At 38.3% G+C, this 18,378-nt stretch overlaps 1 protein-coding gene across 2 annotated transcripts in view; it reads left to right on the top strand.

The window, feature by feature from the left end:
* Positions 1–18,378, top strand: part of LOC131048987 (uncharacterized) — a 185,283-nt gene that overhangs the window by 149,798 nt on the left and 17,107 nt on the right. Inside the window, exon 8 of one of the 2 annotated variants that reach the window (XM_057982981.2) lies at positions 38–126. In XM_057982981.2, the coding sequence (XP_057838964.2) occupies positions 38–126 (89 nt within the window). Of the gene's footprint in view, positions 1–37; positions 2,318–18,378 lie in introns of those variants that run through there. The other variant, XM_057982980.2, reaches the window with a different exon arrangement.

Here is an 18,378-nt window from a genome sequence, read left to right as displayed (position 1 = left end):
TGTTTTACCATTGATTTCAATTTGCTGTCTCCATCAGGAAAGTATACAATGTTGTTGATGATGATCCAGCACCTCGTGCAGAAGTCTTTTCATATGCCTTGTCTTTGCTTGAGACAAAATGGCCAGGTAATAAATGGGAAGCCGTGGAAAGTGGAACTTCAACAGGTGACATATTTGGAGAGGTTAATTGTTTTATGAATATATCAGAAAAAAGGGTTTCTAATAGAAGATTGAAAGAAGAGCTAAAAGTAAAGCTGCTTTATCCAAGCTACAGGTCTGGCTTGAAGAGTATTATTAAAAGCATGGATAGCTTACCATTTTAATTGATTCAACCATTAATAATGACAAGTTTGTTATTAAAGCATGGTCATTAATGAGAGAAGTTGCTCCAATGTTGAGCTTAATCTGCTCACTTCAGAATGATTCACTGGACTTAACAAATGGTACATGACAGTCAATATCTTCCTTTTTTTCACAAGGAAACATTACCAACAATTACCAAAGCTTCACAATTGGAGTGACAATGCCTAACGTTTGCAGGCTTTGGACGAGCAAACTTTAAGAAAAATTCACAATTCAGAACTGTAAAAAGGTATTCTTTTATAATTTGCAGATATTCTTTGACTCCATTCAGGTCAACCTGAGCAGATGCCTTGTGCACTTCCTTGTTGCAGTTCACACTCCAAAGGAGGAATGGCCTCATCGGAGGAGTAAACTCAGCCACATGAAGCTAGTTGCCGCTAGGGCACACAAATTATTCTCCATTTCTTGCCATTCCAATTATCTTCTCTATACCCTGACACCACTCCACTTTCACACAGTTATTCATTAAGCACCTCACAGAATCCCACGGCTCCAGTTCTAGACACCATGCCAAAAATATCGAAGCAATCTCGACATTGGTTTGATAACGGTACTGAGTATTCAGATATTCATTTCCCAAAACAATCTTAATTTTGGTGAGAAAATCATGATCTCCAAATTTGAATACATGCGTCAAGCATTTGTCTGAGATTTTCCCCCAGAAGGCAACCATTGGTTTGGTGGATTGCATGGAAAAAATTGCCTCCATGGTGCTCTCGCCTATGACTCCCTGCACTACCAACTTCTCAAAACTTCACAAAGAAGAAAGAGAGAGGCGCCCAACACAAAAACCAATTCTGCACCCTTGCAAATCAAATAAACTCCATGGTCAACCACTCTGCCACATGAAACATTAAATGAAGCATTAAAGAGCTTCAATAATCCGCCATCTACGAAGTAGTCATTAATGCCACTTTTGAAAACCTTCGCTTTGTATCTCCTGACAAATATAGAAAGTTGCAAAATCGACATCCCATCTACCATAGATTTCAAATTTAAATCTTACTCACTCGCCTTCCGTCGCCACCTCAATCAATCCTTTCCATTTAATGGTCATCTTTTGTACTATATGTCTTCCTTCCAGGAATTGCACAAGTTGGGGTCAAGTCATACTCCTTATGTTTAGATATCCAGCATGGCGAATCTAATCCTCGCTCCACCTTGGTGATTCATCTTCCTTTTAAATATGCCACCTCACCTGCTTGCAATCATGCTGTCTCGCCACTCTAAAAGAAAATATCACCTCCACAAAAATTCATCTACCTTCCCCTACACCCTAAGCATCAAGCCGCCCGTCGAACCATTTGACTTCACCTATTTGTAGGTTGAAAGGCATGTTGGCTTGCATATCAGCATCTTGGTTGCCTTCCCTTAACACATGTGACAATTTAAATCTCTGAAAAGTAGACAGTAGCTGTTTGATACTTTGAATAGTTTTATCAAGCTTCCAATTATCAGCTTTTCCTTTTAAAATAACATGCACTATAATTTGTGAATCTCCCTCTACATGGAGATTCACCACTCCCAACTTTCTCGCCATTTGTATCGCCAAGAAAGCAACGTTGACTTTTGCTTCATATGGGTATCCTCTCCTAAACGTTGATTGCAACTAGCAATAATATGACGTTGGTGATTTCTCGCCACACAGCCAGCACCTGATGGGCCTAGATTCCCTTTTGCGGCACCATCAAAATTCACCTTATTCCAATCCTGATTTGGTGGCTTCCATGATACATTACTGGTTTCTTTTTTCAAAGGATGAACCTTTTTAGGCCCATTAATAGGCCACAAGGAAAGATATTACCACCCTCATTTAATGGATTACTGATATATCACCTTTACAAAATTACTATTGCTTCTGAAAGGAGTGTAAAATATGGAAAGAAAAAAGTTGACATCAATTTTTTCTTGCAAATGTGGCTACCGGTGACTAACGTGAGGTATTCACAAGTCTATTTTTTATGTTCTTATCAAACTTCAACTTTAGTGGAGTTTTTGTTCTCCTCCATTAATTATTGCTGTGGAATTATACATTTATTTACCATGCTGATTTGATCCAATTTGATTTACTGAGTTTTAGGCTAAAGGGGTAATATGATTAACTAGCAAATAGTGTAGTGAAGTCTAGTCAATGATTTTTGTTTGTAATGCATGTTTAATGGTCCCAGGATGAATGAAACTATACATTGTTCCTTCATTCGAGTTTTGATTAAGATTATTATGAAAATACTTTGATGGGTATTAGGCACTCTGTAAATTATTCTTCATCATAGCGTATCCAATTAATTCTTATGGCAACATATTGTAGCTTTTTTGTTTTGTGATCAGTAATGAGAAGGAAGTAAAAAGGGAAAATCTTAGAAAAACCACAAAAAATGACGAATGAAGGTGGCCTGCTATTTAAATTAAAGAGTCCAATAAAACAATCTAAATCAGTAAATTGTTAGGTCTCATTTATAGAGGCCCATTTCTAGATCCTTAGAAACATGTTAAATGCCATAATTGAGGAGAAAAAGATCCCCAATGCTGGGTTTGACCTTGTGTTAAACACCATTTCAGGGATGAAGATGGGGAATGGCAGCATGAGGATCATTTTTTTGCGGACGGCGGGGGGATAATAATATCGTTTTTTTTTTCAAAATACTTTCTAGAGAGAAAGAGATGTCAATAATTGATAACGATAATATCAATATGTAAAAAAATCATGACAATAGTATAACACCATAATAAATTTGAAGGTTTTTAATATTTGATAAAACCATGGCTCTTTTGCTCCCCAATGGCTTTCCTACCTCTCTGAATTTGAACCTTGCTTCTCCTGTCGGTGCCAAGAATGACGATGGCCCTATACCGTCAATACGGTGTGCCTCTGCCCTGATGGTGTCCGTTGTAGCTGTGGTTGCCAATGGCACTACACAGTCTTCCAACTTGCTTGTCTTTGCTGTGCCCTTGACCGCTGATCTCCCCCCACTCCCCTTCCTCCTCGCATGGGGGTTGTTGGGTTTGGTGGTGCTTCCCACGTGACGCTTGCTGCTGGTTTGTCTCCCTTGTGTGATGCTCCTCGGGTGGACTCTGCTCCCTTGGTTGTGGGGGTTGTGGTTGGTTCATGCTCTCCCCCACTTGTGGATTCCCTTTTCGGGGGATTCGTTGGTGTCGACTCTCAGGGTGATGCTTCTCAGTCGGTTGGTATTGATGCTGTGGGTGCTAAGGTTCCGCCTAGACCTTTTGTTGGCAAGTGCAACTTTTCTTGTGCGGCTAGATTGGCTGTCCAACACTCCAAGTGGGTTCATCCTCTTCCATGTGCCAAATCCTCCCCTGTGGTGGTTTGTGGACAAGATATGGTGGACAACATTGGGTTTTACCAACGCTGTGTGTGCAGATTTCTTGGGCGCTAGCCTTCACCATCGGACCTCCACCGCTGGGTGAGTGACTCTTGGAGGCCTTTGGTGGCTCATAAATTTGAGCTTTTTCCTCGTGCTAAAGGCTTTTTCATTGCTTCTTTTACATCTTTGGCTGATCGAGATTTGGTTTTGGGCAAGTTGTGGGCTTGGGGAGTGCACTCCCTCTCTGTTAAGCCTTGGACATCTTTTAACCCTCTCATTGAACCGCTCAATATGCGTCCAGTTTGGGTTCGCCTTCCAAATCTCCCTCTTAATTTTTGGGAGCATTCTTGCTATGAGGCTATCGATAACTCTATTGACCATTTCTTAAAGGTTGATGATGCTACGTCTTCAATGGACCACACTATGTTTGTCCACATCTTAGTTGGTATTGACATGTCCTTGCCTCTCCTGGGAGATGTGGTTCTCATGTTTGGGGATCGGCCTTGGACACAACCGTTGGATTTTGAGGGCCTCCCCTTTGGCTGTTGGAAATGTTTCTCTACGGGTCATCTTGCTTCAGACTGCTCTATTTCACACCACAAAGGTGTTGCTAGTTGGTGGAAGGATGCTACTACTGATCACTTGACCATCTATGCTAGTGATCTTGATTTGTATGGCTCCTCTCGAGAGGATGAGGTGCCTCGTATTGCTGTTGTTGCTGCGGTCGATTCCATTGTGATGGTTCCTCCCACCTTGGTAGATTCAACTCCTGTCGCCTTTGACTTGTAGCTCTAGGCTACACCTATTGGTTTTGCTCATGATGCTGCTCCTCTGTTGTAGCTTGCTATTGTTCTACAATAGCCCCTGCTGTTTTGCAACAGTCGATTGTTGCCTTGCAGCTGCACTCTGTTGGCTCTACTGATGGTTCCCAAGCGAGGTCCTTATCGCTTGATCATTCTCTTGATGGTCCCAATGACAATATCGCTTGGATTGTTGTTTGTTGCAGGTTGAAGGGGAAGTCCTCCCGCCCCCCCAAACCCCTCCTTGTCAAGGCTTAGGTGTCCCTACCCCTCCTTGAGTTGGGTATGGGTTGTGGAAGGTTAGACAGGTTTCCTCTTTCTCTTGTTCGACCTTGTTTGTTCGGGGCTTGCTCCCATGTATTGTTCTCTTACTGCTTGTGGGCTTTGTATGAACGATCAACACCCTTGTTTTTGGTTGCTGCTAAAGTATTGTTGATAGTCTTTGACTATGTTAAAGGGTTGGTGCCCTAGTTAATGTTGCTTTTTAATCAAAAACATAATAAATTTGAATAAAGCATAATAACAACAATCTCAAACATCAAGATACCATAGGCTATCAATATCCAAAAGTCTCAAACATCAAAATACAATGATCTATGAGACAATCTCATTTGGGCTATCAATATCAAAAGATTCAAAATCATTTGTCTCTCTCTCTCTCTCTCTCTCTCTCTCTCTCTCTCTCTCTCTCTCTCTCTCTCTCTCTCTCTCTTTACGTAAATTGGATCATCCAATGGCAGCTCGACCATTATTGGTTGCACCTCGTCAATCTGCCTAACTTTTTCAAGACCAACATCCCAATGCATTGTTGGAGTTTGTCGATACTCAGTAGTTTGTCAATCCCGAAGTGTCAAGGCACTAAGATCTGCAATTGGTTTTTCAGCTCGTTTCGAGGTAAGCCCATTTCTCTTAATGGAGTGGATGAAGCCATGGGTGGACCAATTCCTCTTTGTAGCGGAGGAACTAGCAATCTGTGAGAGTAAATGAATGACAAGCTTCAACTTCGGTGTGTCCTTTCCATGAAATTTCTACCGTCCAATGTTGTTTTTTTGTGCAATAGTGGCCCTATTTGTTATCTAGTTGGTTGAATGTAGGACCTAGGAGATTGGAAATTGAAGCCACTACTCTTGAATATTGTTGCCTCCTCAGTGCTATATGTTTTATGAAGGGCTGGCATAAGCCTCTCTATCACTTCATCATCCTTAGAAGGAAGAATTTAGCTCGGTCTAGGTGTATGCTACTTTGGATTAAGAGCATAGGCAGCCATATGAAAAGGGGTGTTCACTGTGTTCCACCTCTTTGTAACAATAGGCATAATATGCTCCTCAGAATTCCAATTTAGCATCCTTGTTACAAGATTGTTGTTACGAATTGCTTGCTTTATTTGATCATGCATGCTATCAAAAGTCCCATAGATCTATCCAAGGCTAGAAGAGTTTGTATCCTCATACTTGATTACCCCAACAATAGGTGATATGATAGAGCAAATTTACCTGCATAATTTTTCTTATTTGATATTGGACCACCAAGTGCCATTAAGTACTCTTTCTCTCACCACCTTCCCTTCTTCTGTCTTTCATTGAGTCAAGTTGTTTTAGTCTCCACAAACCATGGATTGTAGAGCATCCTACACCTACAACATCCTCTCTAGCAAAATAAATTAGCTAACATATCTAGTCTCAATTGTTTTGAGGAATTCTTTCTTTGATTAACATTGAGATAATGTAAGTGAAGTGTGATGGTTACATACAAACATTTGTATGTCTCTAGTCTTTGCGACTGCTACCTTCACCCAATCTATTTTCCCAATGTCTTTAAAAATATTAGTCAAAGCATGTACATAGCATGGAGTCCAAAAAATATGTTTGTAAGCGCTCTCAACCATTAAACTTGTGAACTTACAAACATGAGCAATATCTTTCACAACTTGTACACCATTAGAAGAGCCAACCTCTTCTATGGCCTTATTCAAAATGACAAATTACAAATCAACATCCTTACGTTTCCCAAAACAATCAATAGCTCTAAGAAAGTATGAACTAGTAGGGTATATAACTATAATATTAATTAGTGGTTGATGTCAAATATTGGTCCACCCATCCATGACAATGGAACAACCAATCCTAATCTTTGTTTGTCTTATCTCCTCCATGAACATGTTCACTTTTAAATATTGTTTATCAAGGAAGGAGGTAGACAATCTATGATCTCTAGGGGGAGCATACGAGGGTCCAACTACCAATGCATCTCTCCACATAACTTTGAAATAAGGTGACCTTGCTAAATGAAATGGAATAACATGGGTATTAAAAAAATTGGGCATTGAATCATTGGTTTACTCAATTTTTTTTTCTCACATACAATTGTAGTGATCTTCGTCTTCCCTCTATCACAACTCTTTCCAACTGATACATTAGAACACGCATTCAAATTAGTAGATGACTATTTCTTATTGTGAGTTGTACCCATGATTCTCCCAATGGATTTGTCCATATTTGAAAAACCTTTCATGTTCCTCTTGGCTCGTCTATGTCTACCGTTGAGACTGCAGGGACTTCTATTTGTCCCAGCTCTCCTGTTGCTAGGTCGGGTGTGGTGGTTGGCTTTGGTGTGCAGGTTGCTTGCGAGGCTATGATTCGGCTTGCACTTGTGCTCGAGTCTATTGGCCTTGGTGGTAATGTTGTTGCTCGTGGTTTTAGGGCACACCTTCGTTCCTTTGCTAAGAACTGTGGTTATGCTCAAGCTGCTTGGTCTAGCTTTGGTCCTACCCGCCTCCAGCACACATTTCATCCCCTTCTCTGTGCGAAATCTTCTCCCATCATTGTCTTTGGTGAGGATGTTGTTGAGAGCGGAGCTTTCTTCAAGAGATGCGATTTGGCGTGTTGTTTCCCCTCTCTTTCTAACGCGCATAGCTGGGTTCTGACCTCTTGGAAGCCCTTAGTTTTGGGTAAGATCAAGCTTTTTCCTTGTGCAAAAGGTGTTTTCATGGCTTTGTTTGATTTGTCTGCAGATCAAAATTTTGTGTTGGGATGGTATTGGGCTTGGGGAGAGCATTTGCTTTTTGTCAAACTCTAGACTCCCTCTTTTAACCCCCTTACAGAGCCTCTTTGGATGCATTCGGTTTGGGTTATGATGCCTTACTTTCCTCTCCAATTTTAAGATGAATTCTGTTATGAGATCATTTGAAATCCTATTGACTGTTTTTTGGAGGTTGATGATGCCATGTCTCGCATGGGTCACCCAACCTATGCACACATTGTTGTTGATGTCGACATCTCCAAACCACTTAATGGGGAAGTGATTTTGATGGTTGGGGATAGACCTTGGTCACAACTATTGGATTATGAGGGCCTACCCTTCTGTTGTTGCCGCTGCTTCGCTATTGGTCATCTGGCTTTAGACTACTCTTTGGCGAGTAAGAAAGGCTCTGTTACTTGGTGGAAGGATACTAAGGAAGATCACTTGACTATTGGGGCTTCCTTTGTGGTGGTCTTTGACCAAATTTCTACTGAGCACCAAGTTGAGGGTGTTTTGTGTCTAACATTCCTTCCTGACATCTCTTTGGGGCCTCCTCCCGTCCCAAGTGCTAAGCAGGTTACTCCCTCCTAGCTACTGTCTTCTTTGGTGGTCACTAACTTGCATTATTCTCTTGCATCCCCTGGTTCGGTTGATGCTGATCTTTCTGCTGAGGGATCTCTTGATTCACCTACTTCTAACAAGTTGGATGATAGTATTGCCTGGATGGTTGTTTGTTGAAGGAGGTAAGGTCCTTCTCCTTATCCCCTTACTCTTTTTGGGTTGGTGAAAGAGATTTTTGTTATTCAGAGTTGGGACCCTTGTCTCTCGCTGATTCCTAGCTGTAGTCAAAAGCTCCCTCTCCCTTCTTCTCTGTCTCCTTTCATGAGTTCCCACAAGTTGGTTGCTCTTTTCAAAAGTCTCTTTTCAAAAAAGGGTTTGTCCTTTTTGAGTTTTTTATTTTCTTAGTGGTTTCACTACTTGTGATTGTGTGCCTTCATAGTTGTTATGTAAAGGTTCGGGCCTATCCCGCTTTAATCACATAGAACTTTGCTATTTCAACTTGCCATTCCAATGTTATTTCCTCACAAACTCTAATATCATGTCCACTCTCATCCAATAGATGGATTCCAACCCTAGTATAGCTCCCATGATAATCAATGTTGCAAACATGACATAGCTAATGCCTGCCATATCCTGCATTTTTACCCCTTATGACAGACAAATTTGTGGCAAACTAAAGCAATGGTTTCTTGTGGTTGAAAGGGCCTCTTGCAAATTTTTAAAGAGGGGGAAGGGCATGTGGCAGTCTTGTGGAATAGAAATTGGGTTTGGATTTTCAGAATTAGAATAAGAGTCTACTAATATTCTGTTGACTTTTTCATTGTCACTATCCTCATGACTGGCACTGTTGCTGTTGCTCATTTTGTGGTGTTTTTCTAATGATTGAAAGTTTGTCACCAAATCAATGAAAATATTTTTGAATTTACAAACTTATAAGCTAAAAATTTAGAAAACTTAAAAAAGATGCCATACCTTGGCTATAGCTTCAAATTTGTAGGTGATATTTTGTTTCAAACTTAAGCTTTTGCGAAATGTGACAAAATGTGTCCAATATCACCTTTGAATCCCCTTCCTCGTCCCTAAAACTATGTTGAAGCAATTGAACCCTACTAAAAATCCTCACAACAAGATGGAGTACACAACAAACAAGAAACACAAACAAGAAGTAAGTTGGGTTTTTCAAGTTTTGGGTTGTATTTTAGGGTTGCAAGATGGAGTACACAACAAACAAGAAACACAAACAAGAAATAAGTTGATTTTTCAAGTTTTGGGTTGTATTTTAGGGTTGTAAATTGGTGCGGGGCCACTTAAGAGTCACTCAGTTTTAGAAAAATGCATTTAATTTTTTTTCAAGTGGAAAACTTTGTTGCACCCACAAGGGATGTCTCACTGTCCTCGTGATGGTAGAGGGACATCTGAGACATCCCTAGTTGTCTTGGGGACGACCAGGCGTGCCCTCTAGTTTCCCATTTTTTCACTAATTTTGTAAGTATGGGGGACGATGAGAGGATGTCCCTAAACGTCCTCCTGTCTCCGAAATGCCATGGGGGACAAGGACATGGTTAACAGGCGTGGGGATGCATCCCCATGGAACCTTGGTTTGACCCCATTGGGTGGGACCATGAGAGAAGCCTATCCATCGTTTCTTTGACTTTAGAAAATGAAGTGAGTCATATTAGTGTATCATAAATAGTGTTGCAATAAGATCATATTCTAAAGAAGAGAAATCATTGTGATAGTTAAAAAATAAATAGCTTTATGTAAGTAGCATTGTGATAGTAAAGAAGACAAATCGTGCAAGATGGAGAAGGTAACAAATTTAATTGCCGTAACTTGGACAGCCATATTTTACTCGTGTATAAATATCTTTGAGCTTATATACTCTAGTTGATATCTAGACATGATTGTTGCCTAGATATGATTAAGGGATTAGAACTACTATAAAATGCAAATCGGTCAATATCAATGTAGTTTTGTATATTTTGTTTAGTTAATTTACAAGTTTCATATTCACAACCAAAAAAATTTCGAATTTTCAGGCTCATGATTATATTTGAATGATTTGTAGTTTTCCTATTTTTAAATAAAATTTGAAAATCTTATTATTCAAAAGAGCAAAGGTTTCATGCCCACACGATAGTGGCCTTACACGAATCAAGCACATGACTATTGGGAGGGGAGGGCGGTGCACAAGTGTATGGGTTTGTGGTGGAATTTTCCTTTGACTGACTTCTAAAGTATTCTAGTGTGAATGGTTTCTAATGAATGCCAGTTATTCAACGTTAATATTATGAGTTTTGCAATATTGTTTTCCAGTGCATTATAGTTGGAGGACAAATTTATTGGCATAGAAGGATGCAACGAACTAAGGAATAGATCAACCCCACCAAGCCTATAATTTCAGCAACATGGTAGTTGTATCATTAAGTATCAAAGCCTAATGATCATACCTTAGATTTGATTTTTTTTTTTCAAATTTTCAGCCTTTGATATACTTCGTATATTTGATAACCTTCACATTTATCACATATTGTTCATTCAGATTATTCAGCCTTGATATATGAGCCATGAATATATATGACACATGTTTGCAATCTGATTCCTAAATTTGTTTGGTTGTTTAAAATTTTAGATTACTCAAACCTTTGATATATTCCTTGTGTAAATCTGGCGATTGCCAAAACTATTGTGCTATTATTTTAGATTTCTATTCGGTAGTCTGTATCATCTCACAGCAAGCTAGGAGGCACATTGTGGTTGTTTAAGAGATTTTAGATAATTGATAGACATTCTTGTTTGCAAATTTTAGATTTCATATTTCAGGATTATCGTTGCTGTTCGGTTCTACACAGCTCAATGACACATTTCAACATTTGATCAAGTTCAGTGTCTTTTTGAACTAAGCTTTTTTGTTTCTAACTTATTAGTTTTTAATTGTTTAGTATCATTACACTCTATAGCTTAGCAATCTTATTTGATGGTTAATTCAAGTAGTCTTTCAGGTGTTCTAAATGACCTTGTTTTAGTATATTTGGCCACTCATGAGCTATACAACTGACAAAAACAATAAGATGTTCAATTCAAACTTGTGTAGCATATAAATTTATCAATCAATGGTTCACCTTAGCAACGTGGCTTTTTCTGCACAACCAAAATTGTCAGCTTCACTTCTTTCAGTTGTTAATGGCATGGAAGATTGTGTTTGTTACCATCTCTAAAGCACCTTTGTAACCACGGGGCACAATGGACTTCCTAGATGTTTGGGTACATGGCTTACAATGATGGACATTGTTTCTGAGACTAATTATTCTACACGTTCGAGTTGTGAGCAAGTCTTTTGGCTAACCCTTGACCATGATGCTACTTCTAATGGTTTCATCAATAGGACAAGGAAATGGACATGTCGAGCCTATTTCTACCACTCCAACTAGAGGTCAATTTTCTTCCTTGGTTCAACTTATAGTTTCAATACATTAACTTTGAATTTCATGTTGCTCATCACATTACTTAGTTGATAATGGTAATGGGTTGGGATCTTAAGAATTTTTTTTCATAGCTCTGTGATTGACTCTTCGCATCTCAACATTGACATCTTTTCTTTATGTTTCATTTACCCCCATATGTTATACTCTTAAGAGGGGGCACACTTGCAATTGAATTCCTTGGCTCAGATCCAACTCTATCCTTGCTACAAGGACATTTCCTAAATAAGATCTTTTGTGCAATTCCTTCCAAATATTTCGATCTTAGGTTGCAGCTTTTAGTTCTTGGATCTTCACATGAGTTTCTTCTTGACATTGATAGAGTTTTTTAGCCTTTCAAATATTTCAATCCATGGATTTTCAACCGTTGGAATTATATCCCATTGGGGGTTTCTTTGTCGTTATTTGTGGATTGCATGCACTTCACACCTTGCCAATTTATTTTTTCTCGAGGCCCATCTTTACAAATTTTGGGTGATTGTCATTTATTTAGTAAAATTGAGAATAATTATCGCAAAATAGGGAGGAAATGGTAAGCCATAACATCAATTGAAAATTCAATTATAGTACCATCCGAATAGGTTGAGAGCAATAAAGCAAGACAACTGTATAGATAAATATGAAGTAACTGAAAATTGTAGTAGAAATAATGGATAGAGAAATAAATGAGAGGGTTAGTGGACAACTAAAACAAGTATCAAATGTAGATACTAGTGAATTGAAAGTTAATTAACAATTGAAAAAATTGTAAAGGTAAATTAACAACTATAACAACTATAAAGGGTAGATTAAGGTAAATGAAAAGTAGGCAAGTAGCAAAATATATTGAATGACATTTTAAGGAACAATAATGCCAAATTGCATCTTACTAGCCAAGATAACTCACTTTGACCATAGTGTAGAGGCCTGAATTTGTCCAACACTTGATCTTATCTAATCCTAGCTAATGAAATAAATATTTATTATTTATTTAATTAATCCTATACCTTTATCCCTCACCCTTAATTAAATAAATTTATATATGTTAAATTAACTTTAGCCTTCACCTTTATCTTTCACCATTAATCAAATGAATTTACATTTTTTTTAACTTTGCCTAACCTTGTCCTACAAATCTTCCTACTATTAAATCAATTAATTAATTGATTTAAGCTAATTACCTTTCATTACCTTTTTCCAATTATTTAATTCCACATCACCCTTAATCCTTGACCATTCAATTTCAGCCCTTGAATTTGTTTATAAGATCAAGATCTAAATTTGTCATCATGTGACAAGGGTCCCTACCCTCCTCTTGCTCACACATGTGAGCATGAAAGGTCACTTGGTAGCCACCCTACCTCTTACATGTCATAAACATGTCACTTTCACAAGCCTTATACCTTTTACACATGTCATAGATATGTCCCTTTCACGAGGTTTCTCATGTGTGCTTACATATGTGTGGGCTCACTTACTCTTATACTTCACTCACTTGTCACAAGGCTAAGACTCCAAATTTGGGTCCACACTCCCATTAAATCTTAACCTTTCATTTGACATTGAATCTTGACCATTGATTTTTCTCATAAAAAAATCTATAAATTTGGGCCTCTTCTCTCATTTTCACCATCTCTTCATATGCTATCATCATTATGTCCATTTTATCATTCATTCTTCATCTATCCTATCCTCGTGATGTCTTTCATTCTATCCAATCCATCTTCATCCTAACATCAAGCTGCTGGTTTGAGCAACCACATTCCTCCCATCAACAACATCAAAATAGCAAATCAAGTGGATAAAGCTTTGGGTTTTCATTTAGTTTTATTGTTAGATCATTGTTTAAGTTTTACATTTCATGTCTTCACATAGGAGTAGAAATGCCATGAAAACAACTCACTTTGACCATAGGAGTGTAAACAATGCTACGTGATGGTGATAAACAACATTTCAACAAGGATGCTTCCAATGGTTGTCAAACATTCACAACAATAAGTTGTTGATTACTTTGAATAGCTTGTAGTGAGGAGTTGAATCTCCTTGTTAACCAATCAAATTGCTCTTGTGTAGAGGCCCCAAGAGAGGTCTAGAGAAAAGCTAGATTGAGGTAATGACCTTGGAAGGTCGGGAGGAGGGACCATTGGATGGTGCCTAATTGAAGCCCTTGTGGTTGAGACCCTAAGGATTCTTATAAGTTTACTTGTCACTCTGATACCAATATGATGCAGAATGACAAGTAAACTTATAAGAATCCTTAGGGTCTCAACCACAAGGGCTTCAATTAGGCACCATCCAATGGTCCCTCCTCCCGACATTCCAAGGTCATTACCTCAATCTAGCCTTGCTCTAGACCTCTCTTGAGGCCTCTACACGAGAAATTTGATTGGTTAACAAGGAGATTCAACTCCTCACTACAAGCCCAACCCCCTAAGACCTTCTCTAGCATCTATCTTCACCTTGCAACTAGGATCTTCAACATATGCCCATAAAGAACATGTGTGGGTGTGTTCTCATGTCCTACAACCACAAACCACACAATCATTCCCTTTGAGGGTATGAAACAAGTTCCCAATACTCTTTTGTTCAATTAGGCCTAGTAGGAGACCTACTTCAATTAGCCCTCCTAATTGACTTTTTGGCTTGGCTTTTTCGATTTTCCTTAACAATGGCCAAATAAGTCTCAAATCTTGACACCCATTTGGGATCTCCATGAAATGTCACGAAATTGCATATGGGTTACGAGTTTGACCAGGTCAACTGGAACTGTGTCAAACTAGGTTAACTAGGCCTATTCCATGTGGGTTGGCGCTCCTTTACAAATAGTAATTTATCAAGGCAAAAAGCCTGTTTTACTAAACTAGTCTATGCTTGGGGACCCTAAAATAACTCTTGATTCACACCCACACACTCCGTACACTTCTCTGCAACTCAATTTCTACACAAATTAGGCTTGTCACATCCGAATGCCAAGCCTAGGGTTTGGTGGCAAAGTTTATGGGTTGCTTTGTTGGATCCAAAACCAAGTCCAAAATACACATAGTGCCCTAATATTTCCCAAGAGATTGGCCAAATCTGATGAGAGAATGTCAGGTTAACGCCATTGAATTCCAAAACTCCAGGTTTGTGCAGTCTCTTGGACCAATCTTCACAAAACTTTCAGTACCTTAAACAAATGAATGCCAATCGAAACAAAACCAAAAGAAGTTTGAAGTTAACTCATATGACAATGTTCCTAAGGCATTAGACTGCTTCTTCCAATTCAATTATGGCCCTGCATTCACAGTGAACAAAGAACTTTTCAGGAAAACTTAGAATTTCTGCAAAACAACTCCTCATTCATACCAGACTTCATCATTACATCCAAAATCGACAACAAAGGACTTAAACATCCATCCCCTAACTGTCCCAAGAAAAATTTGAGTTGGTTGGACGTTAGAAGGCAACTAATCCAAGTTGTCATCAATGTGTAAAAAACACATGCTTACAACTTTGCACAATTATGAGGTGACTTAACAATTGTCACTACAAAGCCACTCAAAACAACCTATTAGGCTCATAATATGCCTAAGACTCCTCTATCCTCTATCAGACATGGATGTAAGTGTTTGACTCTCATGACCACAAGTGGTTCCATGAGTACATGACCTCAAAGGTGGCCAGTTAACCCCATGGTCGTATTACAAACAATGAAAAGAACAAAATGACGTAAATGAACATCGAGTAACCTTAACACCTGCCAAGGGATCCCTAGATCAACCTTGGGGTCTAGAGGGAGGGGTGCTCCTGCACCACTAGGGTTGGTGCAACTTTGGTGATTTTGTTGTTTCTTGTTTAAACTTATCCTTGGAAGTCAATTTAGGCATCTCCTTCATCATATCCCATTTCTCACTCAGTGAAATGTGTGGTGATTCTAGCTCCTACTCCAATCGTGGGTTTTATGCAACATATGACATTTTCAATTATACATTCTTCGTTATCATGCTACATAAATTTGGTTGAGGCATCAATTGAGGAATCCCTCGTCTCTACAATTTAAGGAGATAGATAATGGTGTTTTGAAGGATTGTACAAAGAAGGAAGAGAGTTCTTCCTAAATCTATTTTTAGAATACCAATCCTTAGGTAAAGGACGTGTAGATTGCAATGAAAGGGTTAGACAAAATGTAGGTTAGTTTGGTTGTTGTCCAATGACAACCTGGTTGTAGAATAACTTTTATAGTATTTATTGCATTGCCTTTGTAAAATCCCCTCCCCTCCCCCTTTCAAAACCTAATATTTCTTATTTTGTTGTGTTATTTTATTGTTGGCTGTCTATTTTTTAGTTGACGTTTTAATATAAACTAGCTTGTTAGAGCAATTCATGTAGAGCTATTTTTTTTGTATCTAGAGTTGTGCTTTTTTAGCTAAGTGATTTCACTTAGTCCATATCTTTAGTCGAGCTTTTTTTGAGCTCCTAATGCTTTTTCTTTAGTTCTTCTAATTATAGTTTAGGGCATCTCTTGCTTTCTATAAAGCAAGTTATTATGCATTGTAATCTTTATTTTATAATCTTTTCTTTTGAGGAATATAACATATCTTTCTTGCTACTCTTGTTTGTGGGGGGTGTTCTTGTTTGTTGTTTCATCAAGTGTAGGATTGTGTTGCAAAATTCAACATGGTATTAGAGTGTGGATTTGACAAACCCCTTGTCAAGCTTTACTGGTTTCTTTTTTCAGAAGTGTTGCAAGGTCATCAAGTGTGCCTTCTTGTGTGGATATGGAATTAGGCAATTTTTTATCATCTTTTGGAGCAAAATTAGCCTCACCATTGCATTTGCATCATCCCAAAACTTACAAATTGATTGTCGTTTTGTTGAAATCTAAGATGACGAGTTTTGAACTATTGTTAGTTGTTGTAGGAAAGGTTTTTTCCTTTTCCTCTTCCAAAATTCATAGTTTGTTGTGGGTGATAGATCAACTTGTTATTGACATGAGTTTGACTAAGTAGGACTTTGATGGTTCTTGTGTTTGTCTGTTATTTTGTTGGGAACTTCGTTGCTACTAATCTTGATCATGTTGCTTCTTAGTTGTTTATGGCCTATCAGGCCCTATTTCATCTAGCCTTTTGGGTACCTTTGTTTTGGGATGAAACCTTGTTTCCCCCTACTTTTGTTCAAGGGTCCACACCCTTTCAAAATAATTGATTATTTTAATTAAAAACAAATGAGTTGAATGCAAATTAATATTTCCGTAGAATGGTAAAAACTAAAATTGTTAGAAATATGATCTAAAAATCACTCAAGCAACTAAAGTATTGAGAATATTGGAGTTGAGGAAAAATCAACTCTACAACTCCCAAAGATCATTTGGATGCAAACCTGTCATGGAAAGAGAGAAGCGGAAAAGCTATGGAGGCCAGAATTCAAACATCCAAAAAAGAGGAGTCATATTGATTATGCAACAAGAATGCAATACAATAATTACAGTTGTTACGAAAATACAAAGAAAGAATCCTTATAAGAGGATACTCGAAACCCTAAAGGTGAAAACCCTAAAGAATTATAAGATTCCTAAGTTAAGCTTAAGCATAAAGTATAATAAACTAATAATTAAATAAATAATTATTAGCTAATAAAAGATTACTCTAACACCCCCGTTTAAGATGAACTTAGGGAGTAGCTAAAAAACATGTAAAAAATGCAGGAAAGCAACAATAGGTCTCGACAACTAGGCCTGATGATGTACCCAAGTACAATAAAATCTCTGTAAAGTATTGAAAAAGGAGAAAACCCCGTGCGAACAAAAATCTTCTCCAAGAAGAGATGAAAGCTCAAGCGAAGGACTAAGAAGAGAATGGAGAACACTACTGAAGCATGGAATCGCTGCAACCATTGTTGAAGAGTAACTGCTGATCTGAAGAACCTGCATTGAAATAGATTATGACTAGGTAGAGAAGATTGTAATATGCATGAGTGCCCTCAAATGACACTACTCGAATCAAATGGCAAACAAAGGCAAACAATTGAACTCGAAGATACAGATAACATAAAACACCAAAGCCTGAAGAGCCGATCAATCGAACCAAGGAAGCATTAGAACAACATGGCAAACCTCCCCATAATGCTGAAAAGGGAGAGGGACATTGAAAATAATGGCCAACAAGAATTGCATGACGAAGAACTAGGAAGAGCGAAGGTGCAGAGAAAGTAAATAGTGTCATGGAAGGAACACTCACTTGACACACATCATGAGGCTAATGTCGTGGAAGGAACACTCATGTGACAAAGGTAGATGACAAACAAAGGCAATCATCAACCCCCCCATGACATTTTTTAAGTAGTGCATGTATAGTAAGACACAAGATGTGCAAGATCCGAAGTATACAATGCATGATAACACTTTATCTTAGTGCATTTGCATAAATAAAATACTACAATGATAAGAAGAGACAAAAGACTGGAAATAAAAAGAACAACCAAAGACGAGACATCCTACTCAAAGAAAGAGATTCCAAGACTTGAAATATCCAAGATATTCACCAGAGTGTCGAAAAGAAAAAAACTGAATAAAATATACCTAGAGCAAAATCTGTAAAGCAAACTCATATGAATGGAAAGAACATAGAACGAGCTTTCCAATGATATAAAGTTTTTGAAAAATGGAGTTTAGATGCTCAAGTTATGTCTCCTGTAGTGCAAAAAGGAACCTTTGGGTTTGACAGCAAAAAACGCCATAAAAAAAGCAAACTAAAAAATTTAGACCTCCAGATCTGGATAGAGCTCAGAAAGAGATTTCCGACGATATAAGGTTTTGGAAAGAGCGCCTCCATATGACCAAGTTATGACCAAAAGAAAAAAAACCCCTTATAGGAC

The sequence above is a fragment of the Cryptomeria japonica genome, chromosome 4 (assembly GCF_030272615.1).
Source record: "Cryptomeria japonica chromosome 4, Sugi_1.0, whole genome shotgun sequence".
NCBI lineage: Eukaryota > Viridiplantae > Streptophyta > Pinopsida > Cupressales > Cupressaceae > Cryptomeria > Cryptomeria japonica.
The sequence above is the reverse complement of the archived record's forward strand: the minus strand, read 5'-3'. Positions and strand labels throughout refer to the sequence as shown.